The sequence below is a fragment of the Cuculus canorus genome, chromosome 24, assembly GCF_017976375.1.
Source record: "Cuculus canorus isolate bCucCan1 chromosome 24, bCucCan1.pri, whole genome shotgun sequence".
Taxonomy (NCBI): Eukaryota; Metazoa; Chordata; class Aves; order Cuculiformes; family Cuculidae; genus Cuculus; species Cuculus canorus.
In genome coordinates this window covers 6,973,474-7,001,298 of record NC_071424.1, presented here as the reverse complement: position 1 = coordinate 7,001,298, position 27,825 = coordinate 6,973,474, and the positions used below count along the sequence as shown (strand labels likewise).

The 27,825-nt window shown below is 60.9% G+C and overlaps 2 protein-coding genes across 4 annotated transcripts in view; one reads left to right on the top strand and one right to left on the bottom strand.

The window, feature by feature from the left end:
* Positions 1–836: 836 nt before the first annotated feature.
* On the bottom strand, positions 837–9,865 carry RNPEP (arginyl aminopeptidase). Its single transcript, XM_054087972.1, has 11 exons — positions 9,479–9,865; positions 8,311–8,451; positions 6,283–6,431; positions 5,601–5,717; positions 5,242–5,477; positions 4,511–4,624; positions 4,146–4,258; positions 3,669–3,777; positions 2,791–3,015; positions 2,061–2,203; positions 837–1,107 (listed from the first exon to the last, which is right to left on the bottom strand). The coding sequence occupies exons 1-11, from the start codon at positions 9,845–9,847 to the stop codon at positions 943–945; spliced, it is 1,881 nt and encodes a 626-aa protein (XP_053943947.1). The 5' UTR covers positions 9,848–9,865; the 3' UTR covers positions 837–942.
* Positions 9,866–11,188: 1,323 nt separating this feature from the next.
* Positions 11,189–27,825, top strand: part of NAV1 (neuron navigator 1) — an 86,523-nt gene continuing 69,886 nt past the window's right edge. The window contains exons 1-2 of one of the 3 annotated variants that reach the window (XM_054087283.1): positions 11,189–11,224; positions 27,083–27,694. In XM_054087283.1, the coding sequence (XP_053943258.1) occupies positions 27,108–27,694 (587 nt within the window). In that variant the 5' untranslated portion in view covers positions 11,189–11,224; positions 27,083–27,107. Of the gene's footprint in view, positions 11,225–11,295; positions 11,312–27,082; positions 27,695–27,825 lie in introns of those variants that run through there. The other 2 variants (XM_054087284.1, XM_054087285.1) reach the window with 2 other exon arrangements.

Below are 27,825 nucleotides of genomic sequence, written 5' to 3'. Positions count from 1 at the left end.
CACTTGATAAGGACTAAGGAACATCGGGGCCTGCTGGCTTGGTCTCGTCACTGCAGTCTCCAACCCTATGTAGGCCACGCAGGCTCTCTAAGCCTTCAGGTCACACTTTACACCACTGTCCCCACACTGTGATTGATGCCGGCAAACTGCAAAGAGTGGCACCCGGCAGCACATCCAGTGCTTGTGGTGTTTGTCGGCTGCTCCCCGGAGCAGGGGGACTGTTTCCTGAGGGCACGGACCCCCACCCACTGCGCTGCTGTCATCAGGTTTGAGATGGTCCCAGTCCAAAGGCTGCTCCCGCTGGGAGCCAGTGGAGCCGGAGCAGGCGTGGCAGCCCCTGTGGAATGGCCAGTTTGCCATGTCCTCTCCCGTGGGCTCAGTGGGCGTCTCACCCCTTGCAGAGCGCTGTCCCCCTGGGAGAGCAGGAACAAACCCCTTTCCCTGACCCCAAAGCGAACCCCAGTGTGATGCAGGGCAGACACCTCGGGAAGAGCAGCTCCTCCTCTGCAGCACCGAGGGGCTCTGAAGCCAAGAGCCCATTTTCCCTCTTCACTCCCACCACAGCCTGCAGGGTCAGGTCCCCACAGTGCAGACACCACCCCCCCTGGCACAGGACCCACTCCTCTGTCCCCACTGTCACAGCTTGGCTGGAGCTCACAAGGACAGGTGCGGATCAGCCCTGAAGATGCCAACACCAGGTCCATCCCTACTGTGCCAACAGCAGGAGCAGCCACCGGGAGTGACCTGCTCACACCCGAGCAGCGCTGGCAGTGTTCCCTCCTGGAGCACCAGCCTGGTTCCTGGGCAGGAGTCACTGGGAACAGGAGCAGCAAGGAAAGAGGAAAAAACCAGCAAGATTTAATAAGGAAGTGTGCAGTGAGGGAGAGAGCACCGAGGTCCTGCCAGAGGGAAGCCTGTGGAGAGATGGGAGCCCACGCTGCACTAGTTGTCCACCACCTCCAGGCCCAGGATCTTCTTGACGTAGTTCTGGACATTGATGTGCAGCTGAGGAGCTGTAGCAGAGAAGGTCTCCGTGGCCAGGGCCCGGGCTGACTCCGACCCGCCCCACATGGCACGGTAGAGGGGCAGCGTGTACTTCTGCTTCCCCTGCAGAGACAGAGAGGGGGTCAACACCCCAGCCTCCTCCCAGCTGTGTGGGGTGACGTCTCAGGAGCCCCATGTCCCCCAACCAGGGCACAACGCCTCCAGCATCGCCCTGGAGGAGTGGGACAGCATGGAAAATGCCACTGTGGGCAACCCGGGTCTCTGCAGCATGAGGGGAGGGGAGAAGACCTTGTCCTTGAAGAAAGAGTGAGCCCATGAGCAGCTCTGGGAGTTCAACAAGGCCAAGTGCAAGGTCCTGTAGCTCAGACAGGGCAACCCCCACTGTCAGGGAGGGAGGGAGAGCAGCCCCGTAGAGAAGGACTTGGGGTTGTTGGTGGGCAACAAATAGGACATGACCCAACAATGTACACTTGCAGCCCAGAAAGCCAAGCCTGTCCTGGGTGTGACCAGCAGGTTGAGGGAGGGGATTCTGCCCCTTCACTCTAGCAAGACCCCACCTGGAGTCCTGCGTCCAGCTCTGGGGACCCCAGTGCAAGACAGACATGGACTTGTTGGAGCAGGTCCAGAGGATGGCACAGAAATAGTCAGAGAAAGGCTCAGAGAGTTGGGGTTGTTCAGCCTGGAGAAGAGAGGGCTTTGGGGAGACCTTAGAGCAGCTTCCAGTGCTCAAAGGGGCTGATCAGAAAATAAGGAAGAAATGCTGGACAAAGAATGTGGGGAGGCCCTGGCCCAGGTTGCCCAGAGCAGTGGTGGCTGCCCCACCCCTGGAGGGGTTCCAGGCCAGGTTGGATGGGGCTTGGAGCCCCTGATCCAGTGGGAGGTCTCCCTGCGCATGGCAGGGGGTTGGACTGGATAATGTTTAAGGTCTCTTCCAACCAAAACCATTCTCTGGGCCTATTATGAGCCAAGCCCTGGTGGCCAGCACAGAAGGTCCTGTTTCCTGTGCCCATCTCCCTCAGTGCTGCTGGGCACAGGCATTGCTTCCCAGAACAAACCTGGCTGTGGAGGAATTCCTTGACCTTGCTGTACTCAGCCTCGAGGTTGTTCTTGAGGATAATCTGGCACCAGCGGAGCCGTAGCTCGGCATTCTGGGCCTTGGAGATCTTTGGGTACATCTTGCTCAGTCTTTCCACATTGCCTGCGAGAGGAGGATCGTCAGCATCCCGATGGGGCTCTGCTTCCAGCTCCCAGCCCATGCTCTGACCGGACCCTGCAGCCCACCCTGGCCATGCTGCAAATGCTGCCCTGGACTACCTCGCCCTCCTGGCACCCTCAGCTCTAGGAGCATCCCAAGCACTTGCAGGAAGGTGCCTTGTTGGGCCTCCAGGGCCCAGGCATCCCTGCAGAGCCACGTGCCTGGTGGCTTGGGCTGCCAGCATTAAGGAGGTCCCTCGCAAAAGAGTGCAAGGAGTCGTGAATATAAGGAGATGACATAAGGAGATGACAGCCCAGCCAAGGGCCAGCATGGCTCCTCCCTGCCACTGCACATGTCCCCATACACCTAGGGACGCAATTCCCCTGGCTCTCCTCTCCCCACCCCGCTGACTGAAGCTTTCCAGATGCTGGGAGGGACACCGCTGGACCACAGCAGGGACGGGCTGATGGCCACGGACCCCTACAACTCGCTGATGGATCCTCACGTCCCCAGCCAACTGGTTGGACCAGGGCGCATCACCCCGTGTCTCCCATGGGCACTGCAGCCCCAAGAGCTGACCCGGCCCTCACCTTCTGGCAGGGGGGATTTCTCCAGAACTCGATCCAAGAAGTAAATCAGCTGGTACACCCTCCAGGCTGTGATGTCCACGGCTTTGATCGCCTCCATGTTTAAGCTGTTGGCTTCCCAGAGCGCTGCCAGCTCATCTGCCGGCTTCATCAGCTGCTCCCCTGGCGAGAGGTCGGGCAGGTAGGGCGGCCACCCTGGCGTGTTCAGCCAGCGGTCGAACTCAAAGCCTGAGCAAGGAAGGGAGGGAGAACTGGGACCATTTCCTCAACCCCACACCAGGTGCTGCTGCCCAGACATCCCGCGGCTGCCTCCGAGTGCATCCCCAGCAGCAGCAAACCTGCCCAGGGATGGCGACGAACAGGCACTAACGGGGTTAGCTTGTTAAGCCACCCTGGGCTCTGTGTGTGTGCTTGTGTGGCAACAACCCTGCTGCCACCAGCAAGACCAGTTGGCTCCAGCCTGGAAAGCTCCTGCCAAGCCTGGATCTCCCAGGCTGAGCTGAGCCGGGCACACTGGCTAAACCTGGCCCCAGTGCTCACCAGTGGCTCCACCAGCTCACTTTCACGTTGGTGCTACTCACCAGCCTCAGCTGTCTGTGGGGAAACCACAGAAAACACCTGAGCGCACAGCATGGACTGGATTTGTGTGGAGAAAGTCAGGCTGAGCAGGGGCATGGCCAAGCCCCGGTTAGTGCCTGATCTCGGGCAGGCCAGCGCTGCACCTCATCCATTGAAGCCGAGGCCAGGAGTGGCAGCAGTGTCCCCAGTAAAGAGCACAAACCAATGTGCACAATAGGGCACATGGGATGGCTCTGACACCCAAAGGTGCTGGTTTTCAAAGCAGCTCCCCAGTCCCCTGTCCAGGAAGGCACCACGCTGACCTGGGATGGAATCCACGCCTTTCTCCTTCAGCTCTGGGAAATGCTCCAGGAAGAAAGCGAGGGCATCATCTGCTGTGATGCTCTGGAACTTGAACCGGTTCACGTAGGCCTGCGGGGATGACCAGGGTGTGATGCAGCGCACACTCATCCTGGCACTGCTGCCCAGCCCTCCCGTGCTCCATCTCACAGGGCCTTAGTGTCGCCGAGCCCACACTGCCCCTGTGCCCCTCAGAGGCTGCCCCCAGGCCCCCACACCCCCTAGAACAGCTCTGAGCATCACCACCGCCTGCTGCCTGCACAGGGCCAGGCTCTGCCCTCATCCCATCCCCTCGGTGAACATCTCTGTTTCTCATCTCCTCTTCCTCTCTCCAGACACTCTGTTCACCCCATCATTCCCAGGGTCCCCTTGCGCTCTCGCCTCCCGCTGTGGGGTTTTGGGTGACTTGGCCTCTCCACTTGGGACCTCCTCATACCGACCTGGAGGAAGGCATCGAATTTGCTCTGGTCCCCCACGAGATGGGCCAAGTAGCTCACGAAGCAGTACCCCTTCTCATAGGGCGTTTCATTGTACGTGTCATCCGGATTGACACCTAGAAATGGGAAAATCCTCAGGAATCATCTGCCCATCTGCAAAACAAACAGGCCCTTGGGTGCAGCAGGATTTCTGCTTTATCTGCTGGCTGCAGGCCTGTCACATCCCTCCGGAAGCCATCGCCTCACTCGGGTCCCACCACTGGTGCTGGATCTATTGCAATCCATGAGACACACCCCGCCCAGCAGGGCCCGTCACTTGCCCCTGCCCTTCCCGTGCGGCTCTGGGAGGACAGGGACACCCCACGGACCTGGCTCGATGACCACCCGCAGCTTGTTGAGTGGATGGTCCTCTCCTGTGTTGTCCATGTGCTGGCGCAGGAGGGCCCTTCCCGTCGCAGCCTCCAGGCATGTGTACGCCAGACCTGGGCAGAGACAAGCAGGAGGTGTTCGGAGACCCCAGCCAAGGCCCCGGGTGCTTGGAGCACAAAGGATGCTGTTACAGGAGGGAAACAGCGTTCACTTATGAGCTGGGAGAGGAGGAAACCAATAAACAAGGCACTGGAATGCCAGTGCTATAGAGAGGCACAGTGACCCAGCCCAAAAGCAAGAGGATATGAGAGCCGTGAAAATTGAGCTGGATGCAGCAAACAGTGCCAGGAGTGCCCGAGCTGCTGGATGTGACCATGTGTCCAGGGGGGAGCTCAGGGCACCCGGCATCAGCTCCCATGGGAGCTGCAGGAGCAAGAGGAAAGTGAGGCTGGTCAAGATTGCAGCACCCATGTCCCTGGCACGGGGCCGCAAGGGCTCCATCCAGCTCTCTGAGTGAAGATGGTTCTGTTGCCAACACAAAAACCTCAGCGCGTTGCAGGCTGCGACGCTTTTCCTCTTCTGAGATGCAGTGCAGGCTCTGGCCCTGCACGCAGCGCTCCGACGAATGCAGAGCCACAGCACATGGACCCCCGACCTGCATGTGTCCTGCCTGCAATGGCACAGCCACACACTGGGACTCGATGCCCCAGAGCCAGGCAAGGCCACGTACCGTAGATCTCAGTGGAAATGCGCCTCTGGGCGTACATGGTGAAGCCCTCGTTCAGCCAAAACTCGCCCCATGTGGCGTTGGTGACCAGGTTGCCAAACCAGCTGTGGGAGATCTCGTGGATGATGACATCCACCAGGGAGCGGTCCCCGGCCAGCAGGCAGGGTGTCACAAAGGTGAGGCAGGGATTCTCCATCCCACCAAAGGGGAAGGAGGGCGGCATGAAGAGGATGTCGTACCTGTCAGGGAAGAGCAGACGACTGGTCAGACTCAGCTCCTCCTGCAGAGGCTGCTCGGGACGGGGGGGGATGCTCCCTCCCTGGCCCCAGGGAGCGAAGCCCTTTGGGAGCATGAGTCCGTACCTGCCCCAAACATAAGGTCCAAAGAGCTTCTCTCCAACCACCAGGAACTCTTCAATCACCCCATCGTACTCCTTCTTTGCAGCCTCAATCAGGCAGGGCTCAGCCCAGACTCGGCTCCTGGCCAAGAGTAGAGGAGGACGTTGTAACCATTAGCAGACTTTTACCCTATTGCTTCATCAGACAAAAACTGCACAAGTTTATTCCAGAGCAAAATAAAAGCCTGCTGATAAAGGAAGCTAATGAGACCGATAGTGCAAACTGCTGTAATTTCTTTCCTTGTCTGAATGTCAAAGGGCTTTTATGTGGCTCCCACTGGCCCTGGGAAGAGATCTGAGACTCTCTGTGAATGGGACCCACTGCTGTCATGCACGGGGGTGAAATAAGCAGAGCCAGGTACACCCTGGCAGGCAAGGAGACCCAGCACTGAGGCTCCTCCTCACTCTCAAGAGTAAGAAACACCCTTGCCCAGCAGAGCCTGTGGTCTGATGACACAGCACCACGTGCACAGCCGATGGAGAACTGAGCAGGTCATGCTCATGGCCAGCATCTCACGCCTGCCTGCTCTCCAGAGCCCAGCAGTGTAGGGAGAGGCAGCTGCCATGGGACAGCCCAGCACGGGAGCTTCACCGTGCAGTTCCCACAGCCAGGACCTAACGCCTAAGTCTCCTCCAGCGCTGCTCACCTTGGGCCAACTTCAGCAGACACAATGTCCCCAACAGCCAGAGCAATCAGGTATGATGGGATCGGCTGGGACATCTTGAAGACGAAGGTGGTATCATTCTGCTTCTCCCAGCTCGTGGCACTCATCACAGCTGTGAAACCTTCAGGGACCTGACACGTAGATAAAAACATCTACTAGATCCATAACATACAGAGTGGGACGTCACTTAACCCAGCTGGGGATGCTGCAATGTCCGACAGTGAACGTGTCCCAGAGTGCTGAAGGTGGTGGGTCCATGGGCACTGCAGGTTTTGGGGCGCAGAGCAGTAATGCCCTGAACTGCAACCCGGGATCAGAGCTGCATCCCTGCAACAGCATCACTCAGCACTTGAGCTCCAACAGCAGCTCGGTGCAACATCAGAACACCCAGAGCTGCCGTGCAAGGTGCCAGCGAGATAAAGAAATGCTGGAGCTGCAGGTGCTGAAAGGTCAGAGGATGCAGATCCTTCAGGTGCTGGCACTCCTCCCATTTCTTACACAACAGCTCATTTTTCCTGTTCTCAAGCCAAAGTAGAACCCAGGGCCAATCCACTGGCCTGGGCTGAGCCCTGGGAGACTGATCCAGTCTCTCCACCCCAAAGCGGGACGAGCCCTCATAGTGCCACATGGAATAAAATTTTCTTGGTACAGAGCATTCCTCTAGGGCTCTATGACAGCACCACGGTGCGACTGTTGGATTTGTCTCAAAATTTGTATTTGGTGGTGCTTGAAGAGAATAAGATTCTGAAATCCTATAACAATGGCACGAATACGATAGATCTGTGGTAACTGTGTAACTGCAGCTACTTTGCTTTTGGCTGCTTGGGGCACACACAGGCAGGTTGGTGGGCTCTAACTCACAGCTGTGCAGCGGAGGCTGCGTGGACTGTGAGCTCGTGGCCTGCACATGAAAGCGTTGTATTGGCCCCAGGTGAGACCTTTAACTCAACCTGTGAATGGACTGGACGGCATCCACAGCAGAGATGGTACAAAAGGATGTTGAACCTGGAGAGCCCAATCACCTTCAGGAAACCACCACCATCACCCAGTGAGACAGACACGACGTGAGATTGGCAGGACACCACAAAAACCTGGCAGTGACTTTCATTATATCACACACTCTTTTTCCCTTCACTCTTTTTACCCCTTTCTCTTCTTCTTTAATAAAAAACAGTTAAGTGGTTCTTGGCAATATCTGGCCTCATTTGTCAGGTAACCACAACAGGCTCGGCAAATCAGTCTCTCTTGTGGCCTGTAACACGTGGTCACCTGTTGTGGGACGATTCTGCTGAAGCTTTATGGGTAGAAGTTAGAGCAAGAGGCAAAATAAATTCCAGCATCATCAGCTGATGTCACCACGTGCCATCAGCCTTGGCTTGGTGTCACATTGATAAGCAGATTCCCTCACCCACAGCAGGCCAGCACACCATGGTGGCCCACGGCCACCGTGTGACCACCCGCACACAAGGAGGGTATTTGGATTATTTAGTCCCATTTTTGTACTAAACCTGGGGACTGACAGCTGCTCTTGGAGTGCATCTAGAGAAGAGCAACAAAGCTGATGAAGGGGCTGGAGAACAAGCCTTACAAGGAGTGGCTGAGGGACCTGGAGTTGTTTAGCCTAGAGGAGGCTGAGGGGAGACCTCATCATTCTCTACAACTGCCTGAAAGGAGGTTGTAGCGAGGTGGGTGCTGGTCTCTTTGCGCAAGGGACAGGTGACAGGATGAGAGGGAACAGCCTTAAGTTGCACAAGGGCAGGTTCAGATTGGAGATCAGGGGTCCTGTGGTGGAGGATGTGATGTGTGACAAGCATCGCCTCTGAAGTGCTCACCCTGCACAGGGGCCTGGGCAGTGTCACTCATGCAATGCCCCAGTGCTTTGGTACATCCAGCAAAAGAGACGGCAGCTTTTCCACCAGCAAACTTTGCAAACTCCTGGAGGGCTTTGCTCCTGCTGGGCATGGGGGTGGCTGGGTCTGCAGCCTGGTGTGCTCCCTGTGCCCCACTCACCTCCACCGTGGCCGAGTACGGGCATTTGACTGACGGGGTGTCGAAGCAAGGGAAGAAGGACCTGTTGAGGACGGCCTGGCCTTGTGTGTACATGAAGGGCTTCTGCTTCCCTGCTGTTTGCTCCGGTGTGAGCCAGCACACCTGGAGGAAGGAAAGGCCGGGGTGAGGGGCATGCCTGCCTCCTCACCCAGGGGTGCTCTATGCTGATGGAGCCAGGGCTTCTGTGCCAGGGGATCTCAGCCTGCTCTGGGTCTAGTGTCACCCCCGCTCCTCCCATCCCCATCCCCCTGTCTCCCCAGCTCTCCCATGCCCCTGTCCACTCTGCTCTCTGTGCCCCCAATTCTCCTACCTCCCCCCTCCCCTCAGCCCCCCATCCCCTGTCTCCTCAGCTCCACCCAGTTCCTATGTCCCCTCAGCACCCCTCAACTCCCCATCCTCCCAGCCCCTTGTGCCCCATGCTCCACCATCCCCTCAGTCCCCAAGTCCCCATCCCCCCAGCTCCCCCTGTACCCTCAACCCCCATCCTCTCAGCTCCCCCTCAGCCCCCCAGCTCCCTGTGTCCCCTCAACTCCCCATACCCTCAGCCCCCTCCATCCCCACAGCTTCCCCGTTCCCCTTGTCCCCTCAGCCCCCCTCAACTCCCTGTCCTCACAGCCCTCTTGGCCCCCGGCTTCCCCATCCCCTCATGCCCCCATCCTCTCAGCTCCCTCCATCCCCCCATCCCCTCAATCCCCCTCAAATTCCTGTCCCTGCATCCCCTGAGCTCTTCTCGCACCCCATTCCCCTCAGCTCCCACTGCCCCCTCAGCCCCCCTGTCCCTTCAGCTCTGTCCCCTCCCTGTCCCCCCTGTCCCCTCAGTCTCCTATTCCCCCATCTCCCCCCTGTCCCCTCAGCCCCCCCATCCCCTCAATCCCCCTCAACTTCCTGTCCTCGCATCCCGAGCTCTCCTCGCACCCCATTCCCGTCAGTCCCCCCGTCCCCTCAGCTCTCCCCTGTCCCCTCAGCCTCGCGGTCCCCTCAGGTCCCCTCCCTGTCCCCCCTGTCCCCTCAGTCCCCTATTTCCCCATCTCCTCCCGTCCCCTCAGCTCTGTCCCCTCACCCCCCCCCCCCCGTCCCCTCAGCCTCTGTCACCTCCCCGTCCCCCCTGTCCCCCCATCTCCCCCCTCACCCCGGGCCCATCCCCCGCCTCGTATTCGATGAGGACGTCGAGGCGCTCCCCGGCGCGGGCGGGCCGGGGCAGGTCGATGTGCAGAGCGCTTCCGTAGCTGGCGAAGGGGCAGCATCGCACGGGCAGGGTCTCGCCGGGGGGGTTCCCGCCGGGCGGCAGCAGCGCGGCGCGGCGCACGGCCAGGCTGGGGTGCGCGTCCAGCCGCAGCTCCGCCGCCCCCTCGCGCGCGCACCGCAGCGCCAGCCGCGCCGCCCCGCGCACCCGCCCCGCGCCCGCTGCGAACGACACTCGCAGCCCCAGGTGCACGTGCTGCGGCTCCCACGCGCCCGCGTCACTGGCCGAGGCCGCGTCCCGCACCGGCGCCGCCATCGCCGCGCGGGGGGTGGGGTCAACCGGGAGGGGGCGTGGCCTGGTGTGTAAAGGAAGAGGGTGGACGGCGGGGGGGCCGTGCAGGTAACGGGCGTGGTTATCGATAGGGGCGTGGTTTGCCGATAAGGGGGCGCGGTTAGATGGCGGGAGACGGGCCCGGGGCGATACGGGCGTGGTTAGCCGGCAGAGGGGGCGGGATCAAGGCGGCAATGGGCGTGGTTAGACATCAGGGAGGTGGGGTCGTGCAGATGGGGCGTGGTTAGCCGGCAGAGGGGGCGGGGTCAGGGCGGTAAAGGGTGCGGTTAGATGACGGGAGGGGCGTGATTAGCCCATGTCGGGAGTGGTCCGGTCGATATGAGGCGTCGGTAACTGACGGGGGCATGGCCAGGCAGATAATGGACGACTGGGGCGTTGTTGATGTGGGCGTGGCCATGCAGATAAAGGGCGTGGGCTGGTCGACGGGGAGGAGTCAGCTAGCGGGGGCGGGGCACTAAGGGAAGGGGCGGGGCCAAAGCCGCAAAGCAGCTAGGGGTCCGGGAAGGGGCGGGGCCAGGCGGGCGGAGGCGGGGCCTCGGGGGCGGGCGGGGGCGGAGTTCAGGGGGAAGCCAGGCGAGGAGGGGCATGGAGGGAGGATCCAGGGAGGGAGAGAGATGCATGTGAGGGGGATCCCGGGGAAACCGAGGGGAGAGACTCTGGGAGATCCATGGGGACGGACTGCATGGAGCGGGGGATCCTGGGGAAACCGTAGGGGAGGGATCCACAGGGGAAGGGGGGGTGGAGTGCGATCCATTGAGGGGAATCCATGGAGGGGGGATCCGAGGGGATGCGGGATCGATGGAGGGGATCCGGGGGGGGGATCCGGGGGTCAATGGAATCCAGGGGGAGCGTCCATGGGGGTGCGGGGTCCGTGGGGAACCTGGGAAGGGGCCCGTGTGGGGATCTGGGGAGATCCAGGGAGAGGGATGTGGGGGATCTATGGAGGGAGCCAGTGGTGGGGTCCGTGGGTCAGGGGCTCCAGACAGATCCATGGATCAGGGGATCCATTGGGGGATCCATGGGTCAGAGGGTGCATGGGGGTACATGGGTCACAGCATCCAGTGGGGCATCCATGGGTGCACGGGGGTCCATGGGTCAGGGGCATTCAGTGGGGTACCCGTGCGTCAGGGGCTCCAGGGAGATCCATGGGTCGGGATGCACGGGGATCCATGGGTCAGGGGAACCGGGGAGATCCATGGGTCCCGGGCTCCACGGGGATCCATGGGGAGCTCCAGGAGCTCAGGTGCCCGGGCCGGGGCGGTCCCTCGGCGGGGGGGGCGGGGCGGGGGCGGCTCCGCCCTTGGCGCGGGGTCCGGGCGGCGGTACCGGGAGCGGCGGGCGGTGAGTGCGGCGGGGGTGGCGCGGGGGGGACGGAGCGGGGGGACCAGAGCGATGGGGGACATCTGGGGACATCTCAGAAGGATCAAGGTGACGGAGACAGCCCGGTTGGACCAGGGTGACAGAGGACACCTCGGAGGGGACCGGGGGTGATGGGGGACAGCTCGGGGGTGGGGGGACAGCCCCGGGGATGGGGACAGACTGGGGAGATGGGGACAGATCGGGGGATGGGGACAGACTGGGGAGATGGGGACAGATCGGGGATGGGGACAGATTTGGGAGATGGGGACAGATCGGGGATGGGGACAGATTTGGGAGATGGGGACAGATCGGGGTGGAAGAGACAGGTCAGGGTGATGGGGACAGATCGGGAGGACCAGAGTGATGGGGGACATCACAGAGGGATCGGGGTGATGGGGACAGCCCGGTTGGACCCGGGTGACGAAGGACATCTCGGAGGGGACCGGGGTGGTGGGGGACAGCCTATGGGGACCTGGGAGGCACAGGGGACACCTTGGCAAAGACCAGCTGTGATAGGAGACACCCCGACGGGGATCGGTGGTGACATCGGGGACAGCTTGGTGGGGAGTGGGTGTGATGGGGGCACCCTGCCAGGGACCAGGGAGACCCGAGGCACATGCGGCTGGGGACGGCAGATGATGGGGAGCACCCGGGTGGGGACCGAGGTGATGAGGTCATGCTGCGGGCACCAGTGGTGATGTGGGGGACATGCTGGTGGGATTGGGAGTGACAGGCAGTGGCTGTGGGGGCTGGCACCGCCTGACACTTGGGGCAGCCCCTTGTGTCCCCCTGTGTCCTTGCCTCTCCACGGGGACACTGCTTTGGCAGTGGGGGCCACAGTGTGGCCGGGCTGGCAAGTTCCCATGTCCCAGTGGCCATGGGTGTCCCCCAGTCACCCCCTGTTCCCAGCAGAGGGGGGCTGCGGGAAGCCACCGCGGTGCTGGAGGCAGGGGCTGGTGCTGCCTCCTTCTGCCTCGCCTGCCCAAACAAACCCCAGTGCCAACAAAGGATGACAGGGGGAAACTGAGGCACGGGGACTGCCAAAAGGGGTGATGGTTCTCCAGAGAGCTGGCTTGGGCTGGGGAAACGAGTGTCGTGCTGCCCCACATCTCCTCTCAACAGACAGAGGAGGTCGGTGCTCTCATTTCAGGCACGAGAAGGTGCTGCAGGGCTGTGGGCACCCAGGGCTGCGGGATTCCAGACGCTCTGTGTTCCCGTGCTGCTGTGGGGACAGCAGGGACTGTGGCTTTCTTTAAAATGCTGTTTTCACTTATGGTGAAGGGCCTGATGGCTTCTCCCTGCTGGGTGCTCCACCACCCGGGGGATGCTTGGCCATCCCAGCCACCCCAGCATCCCCGGGTGCAGCATCGCAGCCTGGCTTCACTCAGCCCTGCAGCCAAACTGGGATAGCAGAGCTCAGGGGGAGAACTTAGAGGTGACTTCAGGGTGGGCCGTGTCTCCCACAGGGCATTAATGTGCCACCGCCCCACGAGAGGGAAGCGGTGAAGCCCCACAGTGGAGTTCCTGTTTCCCTGGATTTCACCTAGGAAAAAAACAACTGGGAGGAGAGCCAGGGAACTGGGTGTGCTGGGATGCTAGGATGCTGGCTCCGCTGCTGGCTCCACTGCTGGTCCTGCTGCGGGTCCTGCTACTGGTCCTGATGCTGGCCCCACTGCTGGTCCCACTGCTGGCCCCACTGCTGGTCCCACTGCTGGCCCCATTGCTGGTCCCGCTGCTGGCCCCACAGCCGCCCCTGCTGGATGCCCCACTGGGCTAACCTGGGCGAGGAAGTGTTTGCCCATGGGTGCTGCCTGCGCTCCCCAAGGCTCTGCCACAGCCACTCACACTGTTGTCCCCAGTGCTGGGGAGTGACTGGGTGCTGCCAGAGGGGTCACAGCCCCCTGCACACCAGCACAGTGGGATGGTGGCTGTGTCCTTACCAGGTGGGGTTGGACAGAGGGGTCCAATTTTGCAGCCAGGGAAGCTGAGCCAGGAAATCCCGGCTGGCCGGGCCGGATCCTGGCTGAGTCATGGCGCTGAGTAACTGTATGTGCCGGGGGGTGTGGGGCTGCTTGTAACCTCTCTGGGGGGGCACGAGCTGCCTGCTCTGCCTGCTCTGCTCATGTGTGTCCCCCACAGCTCCCCATCGCCCTGCTTGCCACCTCAGGGTCCTCCTTGTCCCGTGCCTCAGTTTCCCCACAATGTCTTTTGAGGACTGGACGGGGCAAAAGGCTCCTGGGCTGTGGGCACAGGCTGGATCCAGCCCTGCCGCTCATCCCTGGAACAGGGAACCAGCTCCTGAGGGGCTGGGGGGTTTGGAATGGGGGGAGATTGGTTGGGATGGGGAGTGTGGGGCTGGATGATCGTTGGTGTCGGTTCAGGGCAGAATGTTGTCACTGAGGCAGGAGTTGTGCCTCCTCTCTCTGCCAGGGGGTTCTCCAGGCCGGGTCTTGGTTTGTGGAGAGAGGAATGGGATCGAGGAGATGGATGAGGGTGGGGATGGGATCCCTTGGTCCAGTGGGATTTGACCCTGCCCATGGCAGAGGGTGGAACTGAATGGACTTTGAGGTCTCTTCCACCCCAAACCATTCTGTGATTCTGTGGGGATGGCAATGGGGTTGGGGACTGGGATGGGATGCAGGGCTGGGGCTGTGAAGGCTGGAGCGGGGCTCGGGGCGCAGCGGGGACGCTGTGGGGCGATGCGGGCAGCCCCGCTGGCACCAGGTTATAAATAACGCACCAGGACACCGGGGTTTTTCCTGTCACCCCCCTCCCGGCAGCCCCACGGACAGGAAAAAGGTGTTTCCGCCTGTGGACAGAGTGAGCAGGGCCTGGGGGACGAGGGGCCTCGGCCGCGGGCGGGCAGGGGTCCAGGTGACTCCAGCTGGGGCTGTCGGAGCCCTGACCCCACGGGGCCACTGAGACCCCCGGCCAGGCCACCAGCCTGGGCCTGGCTGGAGCTGCCATGGGTCAGGACATGGCCCTGTCCTCAGTGCCATCAGGGTCAGGCACTGTCCTGTCCCCAGTGCCACCAGGCCTGGACACCCCGCCCTGTCCCAGTGCCACCAGGCCTGGACACCCTGCCCCGTCCCAGCGCCACCAGGCCTGGACACCCTGCTGGTCAGTGCCACCAGGCCTGGACACCCCGCTGTTTTAGTGCCACCGGCCTGGACACCCCGCTGTCCCAGTGCCACCAGGCCTGGACACCCCACCCTGTCCCAGTGCCACCAGGCCTGGACACCCTGCTGGTCAGTGCCACCAGGCTCAAGCCTCCAGCTCGAGCAGCCTGGGCCTGTGTTACCCCTTCCTGGGCAGCCCAGAGCCCGTGCAGGGCTGTGGGAGGGAGAACGCCTGCTGGTGCTCAGCGCCATCACAGAGTGCTTTCGCTCACTGATCTGATGGGACATGCCTCGCCTGCATTTGCTCCCAGCGCCAGCACCAGCACAGTGACAGGGGACATCAGCCTGGGATGGGGACATTGGGTAGCGGTGGGGGCACCAGCATGTGATGGGGACGTCAGCCTGGGATGGGGACACTGGGCAGAGGTGGGGACACCAGTGTGTGATGGGGACATTGGCGTGGGACGGGGCACCAGCAGGGGCTGGGGCTCATTAGCACCCATTCCCACTGCCGTGGCAACACCTTCCTGTCTCTGCTGGTGGGTGGATGACAGCCCCACGTCACCTATTGGGTGGCAGCCAGGGATGTCCCATGCTGTCCTCTTGCAACCCTTTGCACCCTGAGCAGCGGGGAAACCAGGCTGGGATGAGGATGAGTCCCCAGGAACAGGGCAGCCAGGACAGAGTTGGCTCTGCCGTCTGCACCTTCTGTCCCAGGGACACCCCAGCTCATGTCACCACTTGTCCCCACTGGGCAGGGTTGGCCCCCAAGCCCTAACCAAGGCCAGAGGAGTGTGAGCCTCTAGAAACACGGCTCAGGGACTGGGACCTGCCAGGGCAGTCATCGACTGTGGGAACTAACACAGCTGATGGGAACATGTGGGGAAACTGAGGCACAGGCAGCAGTGAGGCTGGCAAATTGGGTCCTTCTCGAATGCTCCCAGGTGATGGATAGGCCACCAACCTGGCCCAGCACACTTTGTTATCTTCCCTGGCGCATTTGCTGGCATGGTCTGAGCCCTGCTCATTAGCACACAGCTTCTAACGAGCTTTGTGCTAGCCATACCACAGGGTCCAGGTGGCCTGATGGACACTGGGTGCTGCTGCTGGATTAACTGGATTAGGGGGTGTTTGGGGGGAGAGGGGTTGGAGGAGTCCCTGGCACTGACTGTCACTGTCACGGGAAGTGACAGTAATTGGAGAAAGCAGGAGTTTTGCTGGCTGAAGGTTAACCAGGGGAGAGGCCTCGGGGGGCTTTGCAGCTTTGCTTTGTCCAGGGGGGGTCGGTGAGGCTGTGGGGCCTGAACCTGGGGTGAAGCCGCTGCTGGGACGGTGCCCCCCATTCGGCTTCAGGCTTGCCTGGTCGATGCCCCAGCCTAGCAGAGTCCCTGAGCCACCTGCAGCGTCACTGCTGTCCTGTGGGAGCTTTTGGGGAGCTTTGGGTCACCCCATCTCAGCGCTGGGTTCCCGTGAGCACCCGCAGTAGCTGCATCTTGCTTCATCACAGGCCACATCCTGCAAATCCCCTTCCCCAAAAGGCTTGGTAGCACATCCTAGTGCCACTTGGCTCCTGCCCTGCAGTCTCCGTGTGTCCCCACCATCATCCAGCACCCGCTGGTGCTTTGACCCGCTGGGATTTACACCGCAGTGCCTGCACTGGGGCCAGACCCAGCCACGCCTGCCATTCGCGTTGCTGTGCACTGGGGCAGGATTTGGCCACAGAGGGAATGAAGCCGGGAGCCTGGGTGCTGCCCTGTAGGCACCAGGGGTTGGGGTGCTCCAAGGCACCCCAGAAAAAAATTCTTCACGGAAAGAGTCATTGGGCACTGGAACAGCTGCCAAGGGAGGTGGTTGAGTCACCTTCCCTGGAGGTGTTTAAGGAAAGGGTGGATGAAGTGCTTAGGGACATGGTTTAAGGGAGTGTTAGGAATGGTTGGACTCGATGATCCAGTGGGTCCTTTCCAACCTGGTGATTCTATGATTCTATGATTCTAAGGCATCGCATTGGGAGGGGAGAGCTGGGGACAAGGCACCTATCCCCAGGGCTGGTTGGGGAACTGGGAGGTGGGTGGCCTGGCATCCTTTCACCACTGGGATGTGGGAATTGGTCTCCTAAGTTCTCAGCTGTGCTGCAGGGAGTGGGTTTGCAATGGTGGATGGCGCTTGAGTTTACGCCTCCCAGTCTTTGCCTGGATTCCCCTACTCCTGTGGAAGAGCGGAGATGGGAGCTGGAGGAGTTGGATTTGTACTTGTCCCTGCATCCTCATCCTCAGCTCCCACCGGACATGGCTGTGGGGCGCGTGCGGATGCAGCCGGGCGGCGTCACCTCCGGCAGCGGAAACTCCCCCTGCTCAGGGCCAGGCAATAAGTCAGGACTTCTCATCCACTCCTTCCCTCCTTGTCCATCACCTCACCGGGCTCTGCGCCCTCCACCGCTGCCCCTGGGGTGTTGGGTCCCTGCTGGAGCTCCCGACCCAGGGGATGTGGGTGAGGGGACAGCAGGACTGTGCCATCCTCGCATGAGCTGCTCACTGTGGGCGGGTGGGATGCTCAAAGGATGCTCAAGGAATGCTCAAGAGATGCTTGAGCTTTAAGCTGGAGAGGGGAAATGGTTTAATTAGTGGCTTTAAATTGGAAGGGGGAAGATTTAGATTAGGCACTAAGAAGGAATTCTTCATCATGGGAATGGTGAGGCGCTGGCCCAGGTTACCCAGGGAAGTTGTGGCTGCCCAGTCCCTGGAGGTGTTCAAGGCCAGGTTGGATGGGGCTTTGAGCAACCTGAACCAGTGGGAGGTGTCCCTGCCCATGGTAGGGGGGGGGGAACTGGATGATCTTTAAGGTCCCTTCCAACCCATAACATACAATGATTCTATGGTGCTCGAGCAGTGCCTGCACTCCCCTCCGGGAAAGCCGTGTCCTCTGGGTGTGATGGACCCATGGTGGCTCCATGAGCTGCATCCCTCAGAGGCAGGATGTTTACTTTCAGGTGTAAGAGGGTGGTGGGACCAGAGCTACCATCTGCTCTGGGGCTGATGGGAGGGTGCTGGGGTCAGGGAGGGCCCCTGCCCGCCTCTTCCCCTGTGCAAACCTCAGCTCTTTGGGGACGTTGGCATCAGGGTTGTTCTGATAAACCCTAGGGACACGGCTTCCTCCGGGGTGTGTGTCAGTTGGATCGGGCAGTGGTGGTGGGTGGGCAGCCTGCCTGCTCCTGCTCGGAGCAGGGAGCACTGTGACCCCCCAGGACCAGAGCAAGGAGGTGTTTGTCAGCAACCACTGCGGATTTGCAGCTCACTGGAAAATCCACTCATCCCATTAAGGGCTCCCCATGGCTTTTGCTTTCCATTGCAAACACCTGGTTGTCCCAAGGGAACTCCCTTGAGGTGCACTGGGGCTCTCAGGGCGAACGCTGCTGAGAAGGGTCCTGGTTGCAAGAGCAGTGGATTTATTTATTGTACAAGGGACTCTTGGGCTGAGGGGAGGCTCATCCCGCTTGCCCAGGTAAGACCAGACAGGGAAGTTTGGCTCGTAGTGGGACTGGGGCGCTTAGGTGGGTACTGGGGGCAATTAGGGGATTCAGTTGGGAATCAGAGCCATGAGTTGACTTTTCCTGGTGTTGTTCATCACCCAAAGCAGATTTGGTGTCTAAAAGTGCCCCAGCTTGGAGCTCAGCTGCTTTGCAGCGAGGGACGTGGCGATGGGCATCACCCTGGGCTCTGTGTGTCTGCTCTCGGGGTTAAAGCTCCCACTTTGGACCATGTTACGCCCAACCCTTTGCTGTTTCTCCAGCGCTGCCCACCCCCAGCTCCCTGCGGTGTTTTTTGAATTCTTAACCTGCTTTGGGTGGGAAAAATGACTTTTTTGGTCACTGTCCAGTGTGGACTTTGGAGAGCTGACTGTTGGGAGGAAAAGTCAGACAGCGAGAGGCTCCTCAGAGGGTGCTGGGGATGCACCACCACCTGTGCTGGGATGGGGACGATGAGTGACCACCACGCCGCACGCGTCTGCCTGCAAAGGCGACAGCATCTGCTGAGTTCATGAGTCTCAAACCTTGCTGCGCAGCTGCCTCTCCCCACCACCCTGCTCAGCAAAGCCAAAACGCGTCTTGGGCTTCCAGGGCTGAGGACGGGGGGGAGTCGTTTGCACACAGCGGTAGCAGAGGCGAAGGCAGACACTGCGACATCTGCTCTTCCCTAAAATCCTGGGAACCAAGGGGCAGGTCTGTGATGTGGCAGGAACAAACTATGCCATCAGCTTTGGAGAGTTTTGGCCTAGGCAGAAGTTTCCCCAAACATGACCCATCCGATCAGCTGCATATAGGCTCAGGATGTGGCTGGCTGAGGGCTGGATCCGGCCGGGATGCAGTGCTAGGGGCTCCTTGGCTCTGTGGCAGCACTGAGGGGCCGGGGAGGTTCTGGGGAGGTTTTGGGGTAGGTTTTTTGGGAGGTTTTGAAGCCTTCGGGAGCTGCAATGGGAGTTGTTCTGGTTTGGCTGTGGTGCTGGGTCACAAAACGACCCTGGGCTCTGCGGTGCCCAGTGTGCCAGGAGGAACGGGGCTGCCGATGGCTTCATGGCTTCTCTCGCCAGCGGCACAGGGGTTGAGTGGGGACCAAGGAGACCCCCAAACACAACCCAAACCCATGTTCCGGGTGGTAAATGGCTGGAGGAGGTTGAGCAGGTGTCAGCCCATGGCAGGCAGCCCTGCCCTGGTCCCCAGGGCTGCTGGGGACACTGGGGGCAGACAGGCAGCGGTGCGGGAGGACAGATGGCAGCGGACTGGGGACAGATGGTGCTGCCACAGCCCGGCACCTGCGGGACAGGGGGGCCCCGGGACCCCCGTGTGCTGGTGGCATGGGACTCACACTGGTAGCCCCGCGCGGGCGGTGATGGCCACTGCTGGCCCAGGGCGGGGGACACTGGGTGGGGGGGGAGGACAGACAGGGGCTGGGGAAGGACAGCAACCGGAGAGAGGACACGGGCTGGGGAGGGGGACAGACAGGCTGGGGAGGGGACATCGGCTGGTGGAGGCGGTACCGTCCCGGGGGTGGTGACACCGGCTGGGGAGGGGGAGTGACACAGCCCGGGGGGGAGGGGCACCAGCCCCAGGGGAGGTGATGGTGACACGGGGCGGGGATGGTGACACCGGGGGGGGGGGGGGGGGTGTGTGACGGTGGCACTGGGCGGTGATGGCGACACCAGTGTGTGTGATGGGGACACCAGGGGATGACTGGGACACCGGAGGGTGACGGGGGCACCGGGGGTGATGGGGACATCGGGGGGGTGATGGGGGCACCGGGGGGTGACGGGGACATCGGGGGGTGACGGGGACACGGGGGAGTGAGGGGGACAACGGGGGGTGACTGGGGCACCGGGGGATGATGGGGACACCGGGGGGTGACGGGGGCACCGGGGGGTGACGGGGACACCGGGGGTGATCGGGACACCGGGGGGTGACGGGGGCACCGGGGGATGATGGGGACACCGGGGGGTGACGGGGGCACCGGGGGGTGATGGGGACACGGTGTAGTAATGGGGACATCGGGGGGTGATGGGGACACCGGGGCGGTCCCGGCCGGGGGCGGTGCCGCGGGCGGAGCTGTCCAGCACCGGCACCTCCTGAATGCGCGGAGGGGCCGCCCCGTGCCCCCGCCCCGCCCGTGGGGCCGCGCGGTGGGATCGGGTGGGGGGGTCCCTCCGGCGGACTGGAGCCGCCGATCGGGCTGACAGCCTCGGGGACAGAGCTGCGGGCTGGGGCGGGGGGTGGCACAGGGTGAGCCGTGGGGACAATGAAGCTGTGGTCGGGACCAGGGACCGGGACGCCCCCGGTGCCCTCGGGGCTCCTGGCACAGACCCCGCCCCAGCCCCGGAGCTCTGTCCCATCCTCGTTCCCGCGGCAGGATTTGCTCCAGGCAAACCCAGCCTGGGCAGAGCTCGATTTCACTGCCACACGCAGGGCTGTTGGTGGCAGAAGCTGCTGCGGTCGGTCGAGCTGAGAGCTAAACTTCGCTCAGAGCATAGTTTTATTAAAGTGGTTTAAGTGCCTGAAGGGGCTAAAGCAGAGCTTAGTGCTACAGGGCTGGGCATCTTTGCTCTGACAACAGGCAGCTTCCATCCCTCTCCTCCCAGACCAGCCCTCAGCTCCTCTCCTAGCAGTGCCCAGAGCCCCCAGCTCATGGTGGGGTAGCAGCCAGGGCACAGCTGGGGCTGCATAAACCTCTTCTCCCATCCTCTTACCCGCCTGCTGCCCGTGCCCAGGGGAACCTGTCCCCTGCCACCCACATGAGCCACCCACAGCATCACCCCTCTGGAGGGGCAGGGAGAAGGGAGCAGTGAGGCCTCCCTGGGCAAGGACCGAGCCCAGAGCCCCGGTGACGCGGACGGTGGCAATGTCCCAGGCAGTGGCACCAGCTGGCAGGCAGGCCAGGTCTCGGCCAGGGCGCAGGGGCTGGAGCGACGGGGCTGGCAGCTGAATCGGCTGCTTGTTCTCCTCTGAAGGCTCTTTTCTGCCTCTACCCCCTCTGTTTCTCTTAGGAAAGTTTTATGTCCCTTGTGTCACAAGGAGCCTTTTCTTTGTCATCCTTCCCAAGCGTGCCGGTGAGGAGGCCACGCTGGCACACAGCCACCCCGAAGGCAGCTCAGTGCTGGATCCTGTGCAGGCTGTGAGATGTGCGCAGCGGTTCCAAGGGGCATTGGTGTCACAGAACCATGATCTGTCCCTTCAAGTGGCATCGGTGTCACGGAACCATGATCTGTCCCTTCGAGGGCATTGGTGTCACAGAACCGTGATGTGTCCCTTCAAGGGGCACCAGTGTCACAGAACCAGGATCTGTTCCTTGACGTGGCCTCAGTTCTCAGCTGTTCACACCCCGGGGTTCTCCCTTGAGCTGCCCCCTTCCATCCTCACCCTTAAAAACAGATGATGCTCTGCAGCCCCCGAGCATCTCCCAGTTGAGATCCGGCACGGCTGGCTCTGCTGCAGCCCCTGGCTCTCCTGTGCTGCCGGTCCTGCGAGTGTCTCAGGGGTGGCTCCTGATTTATGGAGCTGTTTTGCAGCCCAGCACATCCAGGGAAGGATCCATCCTCCCTTATAACTATTTATCAGCCTAGTTTCAGCTCCCTCACCTCTAGCAGAAGCTGTGTCAGGGTGGGGAAATCGAGGCACGGTGTGGCAGCGAGACGCCAGCAGCAACTGAAGGGTTTAATACCTTTTTTGCATCACTAAGTGTTCACGCTCAGACTCCTGCCACAATTATCCCAGGGGTGTGGGGCAGAGTTTCACTCCTAGCAGGGATCTCTCAGCTATGAGAGCTAAGAGAGAAGCAAACTTAGTCTGGTTCACAAAAGTCACCCCCAAACACTTAAGGAATAGAGCGAAATGCTTGTAGAATCACAGAATCATAGAATGGTTTGGGTTGGAAGGGACAACAAAGCCCATCCAGTCCCAACCCGCTGCCATGGGCAGGGACACCTCCCACTGGATCAGGGGCTCCAAGCCCCATCCAACCTGGCCTGGAACCCCTCCAGGGATGGGGCAGCCACCACTGCTCTGGGCAACCTGGGCCAGGGCCTCCCCACCTTCATTGTGAAGAATTTCTTTCTAATGTCTAGTCTAAATCTGCCCTTTTCCAATGTAAAGCCATTCCCCCTTTTCCTGTCACTCCATGCCTTTGTAAACAGTCCCTCTACAGCTTTCCTGTAGCCCCTTCAGATACTGGAAGGTCACTATAAGGTCTCCCCAATGTCTTCTCCAGGCTGAACAACCCCAACTCTCTCAGCCTGTCCTCATATGGGAGGTGCTCCAGCCCTCTGATCATCTTTGTAGCCCTACATGCTGCAGAGCTGTTAGCTTTTCTCTTGAGACCATGGGAGAGCCAGAGATTGGACCCATCCGAGGCATCGTGGAGGAGCCGGTGTGTTGGCTGCTCGGTGTAGCCCCAGCGCAGGGTCGGGAGCAGCGCAGCCCCACGGGTCCAGGAGCTGGGGGGTGGCTGTCGCCAGCTCTGCTCGGGGGATGGATGGCTCTGAAGCGGATCTGCTTTGATGCTGGGGATGCTCCAGTGACTGCTCGCATGTGAAACAGGGACATGAAATGAAACTTTGGCCCCAGGTCCCTGTATTCATTTCTGCCTTCTAAAATCGCATGTGTGAGATGCATTTGGACACGGGGCCAAGGAAGTAGCTCATGCTCCAAGCACAACAGATGCCTTTTTGAAGGAGATGCCTTCAGGGATGTGCCGAGTTGTGTTTGTCCTGGGATGAAGGACACGGCTTGGCTGAGGCTGTTCCATTTTCCTTCAGTGTGAACACCCATGTCTTTGTGGATGGCATCACCCAAAGGGATCAGAAACCACCATGCCTCTGGACTTAAAGGTCTTTAATGCAGGGAAAACTCAAGCTCAGCACTGGATCCAGCAGATACCAGCCCAGCGCTCCAGACCTGAGCTCTGGTGTTAGCTGGGATGAGCACCCTTCCCCCGTCTGGGAGATGAGTATCTCTGGCTTCCCAGAGAGGCTCACTCCCAGCACCCAGGTAGGGCTTTGCTGCTCGCAGTGCTGCCACGGCTTCTCCAAAATATCCCCTGGTGCTAAAATACCTTGTGTGCATTTGCGGTATTTGCTTCAAGACCCAGCGACCCCAAGCTGATAACTGGGGATATCGGGCCAAAACCCCACCTGGTGGCTGGAAGTCTCAAGATTAAAGCATCAGGTGCAAATTTCTGGTGCTAACATTGCCCAGAGGGGAAGCGGCAGACGGTTTCCGAGAGCTGCTCCGAGGACAGGGAGGGCCTGCGGCCGGGTTGCATTAAAGGAGAAAGTAGTTTCCCTTTCAAGCTAATTGCAGAGGAGCTGCCTGGGTCTATGTAGGTCAAGCCGTAACCTGCTTTAGCCAAAGCAGCGGCACGACGCCAGCGGGATGGAGCGCTCGCCCGCTCTCCTGCTGCCACAGCACGTGGGGAGCACGCAGAGTGCGACGTGGTCCCTGGGGGCAGTGTTTGGATGGGGTAGAAAGCGATCTGGAGGCCAGCGAAAAACCTGTTTGGAAGAAAAGCGGGACAAGTCTCTCCCGGGAATGGTTTTAGTTTGTGCTAGTTAATAAAATGATGGGATGAGAAGTGATGAAATGGAAGGAAATGAGTAGTGGGCGCAGCAGCAGCTCCTCTTGGGGCTGATGGGGGGAAATGAGGAGTTGGTGAGAGTTGCTGTTCCTCGCTGCGGTGGCGTCTCTGGTGCAGGATCCCAGCCCGAGGGTCCGTCTGGTGTTACAGCCCGAGGGGAGCAGAACTGCATCCACACCTCCCCTCAGCCAGCCCAGGGCAAGCCCCCAGCATCTCCAAAGCAGGGTGAAGCCTGAGGAGGAGTCTCTCATGCTTCACCAGATGCCGTAAAGCGATGGGTGTCCTCAGACCCCCTCTGTGGTGTGTGCTGCGGAGAGGGGACGGCTCAGGAGCCTGACTCCCAGCAGGCAGCGGCATCTTCTGGGAAACCTCAACCCTGCGAGCACAAGAGGAGGATTGATTTTTTTGTGGCCAGCATGGCAGCTTTGGCTTCTGCTGCAGCCACGTGGCTGCTGGTGGGCTCAGAGGGGAGAAATGGAAGCTGTGTCCACCAGCAAGAAACCCAAAGTGAATAGACTGGAAAAAAAAAATCTATAAAACCTGGTTACAGCACCAATGCCACGTGCCCGGCGAGCAGGCAGGACCGGAGGGCTGTTGGTTGCTGATGATGCTTAGAGGGTGCAAGTGAAGGTAAGGTCGTAGCATAAATCTAGAGGAACATTGTTTTTCTCTGAGTTGGTTGATGAGGAGCTCGAGACTAGCCTTATGGAGGCAGGGGCAGAGGATCTGCCTCTGCATTAGGAGAAAACCCACCAGCAGCAGCCCCGAGGCTGGAGATGTTTGTGCGAGGGACCCTGAGGGTGAAATAGGTGAGTTGGGGCTGGTGGTTTAGCCACTCGTGTCCGTGAGGCTGGAGCTTTGCTGGGTCTCACCCCCATCCTGGGCGTCTTTGTGCTTACAGGGAGGACGGCCAATGCTGTCGGCATTTGCACAAGGTATTTGGCAGCTATGAACATCTCCGCCAGGCACAGCACCCCTGGGGCAGGAGCTGGGTTCGAGAGAGTGATAAAAAGTGCAGAATTGGTGGGTTGTGGGGCACAACCTGGGAAATGGCTGAAGGGTTGGGGAGGAGCCCATTGTTGCTGATATTTTCTGTTGGGTGGGCTGCAGAAGGGACTTGGGTGTGTGGTGGGCCTGGGGATGTGCTGGCCTCCAGCCCCTGGTTGGTGCTGGGTGCTGAGACCTGGCGACTCCCAGGAGTGATCTTGGTGGGTGCAAGGAAATCCCATGGGCGCAGGGAAAGCCCCACACAGCTCCCAGCCCGCAGCACCCTTGGGTGCTGACTGGTGCCAGCACTGGTGAGATCCCAGCTCCATCGCCCTGCGCCACCCCTTACAGGGGGCTGTGGTTGCACACTGGGGCTGGATCCAGCCGTGTTTGCCAGTGTATGGGCACAGAGCCCCAGTGTCCATCTTCATCTCATCCCACACAGTGGCTCAGGGCTGGATTTGTCCCAGAGACCCCCAGGTACCCTGTCCCAAGGCTTCCTCCACCCACCAGCACTGAGACGCGGGGCCACGACCACAGCAAGTGGAGACAGAGATGTCTCAGCCGGGTGTGGGGAGAGGGAAAGCCTCCCTGGCCATTTCAAAGGCTCCAGTGAGCGCAAGCCCAGAGCTGTGTGTGTAGATTCCCTCTTCCCCTTAATTAAAACTGCCTTGAAAAGGGCTTTGTAGCTCCCAGCTGGTGCTGGAGTGGGGCGCGGTGATGATCACATCTCCTTCGCCGCATCAGCCCTTCTCCCCGTGACCTGTGGCTCTGTTGATCAAGTGATCCAGCTCATGTGGGGCTGGCGAAAGGGAATTTGGGTGCGTTCACCCGCAACAGGGCTACAGGCACTCTTGGGGGGCTCCTGTGGGCCATGTGGGACATGGCTTGATCCTTGCAGACTCCCAAAAGCCTGAGGGGAGCTGGGCCTGGGGCAGCTGTAGGTTGGGGAAGAGGCAACGTGGGCCTGTTTGGGGCATTTTTGGACCTTGCTTAAGCAGCACCCTCCGCTGGGAGATGCAAGGGGTGCAGGGCTGAGCCCGAGGGCTGTTCCCATGGTGGGGGTGGAACCATCCCCTTGCACCCCACGGCTTGGCAGGAACCTTTCTCCAGCTCCAGAGAAGCTCCGTCTCAGCCAGGTGGTTTGAAAGGTAGCCAGGTTGCTGGCCCTGGGCTGCAAACAGAGCGGCTTGTGTGCGGCTCCATCCCTGGGCTGCATCGTCCACCCGCCTGCTGGGAACGGCTTTGTTCATCTCCGGTGTGGCCCCAAACGCGCTCACTGGAGCAGGAACACAAAGCCTCACTTGTGCTCGCTGCACCCACCTGTCCCGAAGCCAGCACGGACGGAGAGGAACTTCCCAGGGGCGACGGGGCTGCGCGTGGCCAACCTTGGGCTGATGGTTCCTCTTAGGATGCTCAGCTACCCCGAAAAAGCTGCCGTTCTCCTCAGAGTTTTTCCTTTGTGTATGTGTGAGTGAAACCACACTGGAGTGACCCACAAAATGTGTGTCCCGGGAGATTTATGGCACCCAGCACCTATTTGACCTTCATTTTGCTGCAGCTGTGGTGGGGAGAGGGAGCACGGGTTGGCACAGGCGCCTGCAGAGCCACATCTTCCCATTTTTCAAACCACTCCAACCCCTGGAAAAAAAAGCCCTTTTTTTGAGTTTTGGGTTGTTTTTTTTCCTGGAAAGCGGTGGCCAAGAGGTGTTTGGAGACGGAGCTTTGCTCCGTGGCTGACTGTCTCGCTGAGCTCTGCTCTGCCTGCCCAGGCAAAGCCTGCAGGAGGGCTGAGCTTCTCGCTGTGACTGTGTAGATATCCCTGTCACTGGTGGTAGCAATGGTCCCTGCGCGCCTGCGGATGCTTAGGATGGGATGGCGAGGTGCGCTGAGCCTCCATCCTCATCTGCACGGAGCAAAACACCAAGGCAAGGGGATGGGAGCACTGTCTGGGTGGTGATGCCGGGAACAGTCACTGTGGGGCAAGCTGTGAGCAGGAAGATGGAGAGATGGGGTGGTACGCACCATGTGGGGGGACACTGAGGGGTGGGGAGGGTGGCAGTGGGGCACAGACATCAGTCATGGCCTGAGGAATAGGGTGACAAAGGTGGTCCTCATACTGCTGGAAGTGGTCTTGGATGATCAGAACATGGTCTCAGATGTCTGGGAAGTGGTCTCATATGACCAGGAGTTGGTCGTGGATGGCCAGGAGATGGTCTTGTTCATCCAGGAGTTGGTTTTGGGGACGAGGAGAAGGTTTGGGTTGGCCAAGGGGCCATCCTGTCTGTGGCACAACTCTGTGGTGAGAGTCTGTGCCTGCGTGGCCTTGCTGCAGAGACCTTGTTGTGGGGACATGGGGACATGGGGATGGGGCTGCTGCACAGGGTCCCTGGAGGAGGACGTTACACATGCCCGAGCCCTGTGGATCCTGGTGGGCATCACGTATGTCCTCATGCTGGGGTGTGGGATGCAGTGGCTGCCTCCCAGGCTGGGGTCCTTGAGCGCCAACAGTCTATGGGGGCCAGGACTAGAGTCTGGTGTGGCCAAGGGGATGTGGGATGCATGCCATGCCCATCCCCTCACCCTGCCGGGGCCTGATCAACCCTCCTCTCCCCCTACAGCCCCACCAGCAGCCGCCTCGCCAGGATGAACGGGACGGCCAACATCAACCCGCCTGGCCGCAGCCACTTCGCCTCTGCCATCCCGGTGCCCCGTGCCGTGGCTCACGGCAAGCCACATGCTGTGGCCCCTCCGAGCACGCCGGGGCTCCCTGTCGCCCCCAGAGCTCTGTCCCCCCAGCCGGGGAAGATGCCGGCCCCCAGCCCCAAGACCCTCAAGCCCAAAGGCGCTGGCAGAGCTGCCAGCCGCGAGCGGGCGGAGGGCAGGGAGGGCAGCCCTGGCATCCCCCGTCACAGCGGGCAAAAAGCCACCATGAGACCCCTGGTGCCCCCTGGGAAGTGTCCTGAGGCGGGGGGCAGCAGGAAGAGGGGGGCAGGCAGTGGGATGGGGACCACCGAGCTGCCCAAAGTGCCCCCAGCTCAGGGCAGGGGTGGGGTGCGGCTGGGGGTGTCCCCAGGGAAGGGCGGTGGGGCGGCCATGGTGGGGACAGGGGATGAACCCCAAGATGGCTCGGAGGGCAGGGGCCCTGCGTTCGGGTCGGGGGCCATCACCTTCTCCTCGGGTCCCCCGCACAGCCACCCCGTCACCGCCACCGTGGCACCCTTCCAGTACCGGTGAGTGCCCAGGGATGGGGGGGGGCATGGGGTCAGGGGGACACAGGGACAGGGGAGATGGGTGGGCTTGGAGGGGTGGCTGTGGGGAACGGTGGGGTTGGGTCTGGGGGCTCTGCCCCAGAAGGAGGGTT

Coding starts and splice junctions, on each gene's coding strand:
- RNPEP (XM_054087972.1), bottom strand. CDS start 9,847: ATGGCGGCGCCGGTGCGGGACGCGGCCTCGGCCAGTGACGCGGGCGCG. Junction 3,016..3,668: donor AGGCGTGGATTCCATCCCAG/GTCAGCGTGGTG, acceptor TTCCTTGCTCAG/GCTTTGAGTTCGACCGCTGG. Junction 2,204..2,790: donor GAAATCCCCCCTGCCAGAAG/GTGAGGGCCGGG, acceptor CTCCTCTCGCAG/GCAATGTGGAAAGACTGAGC.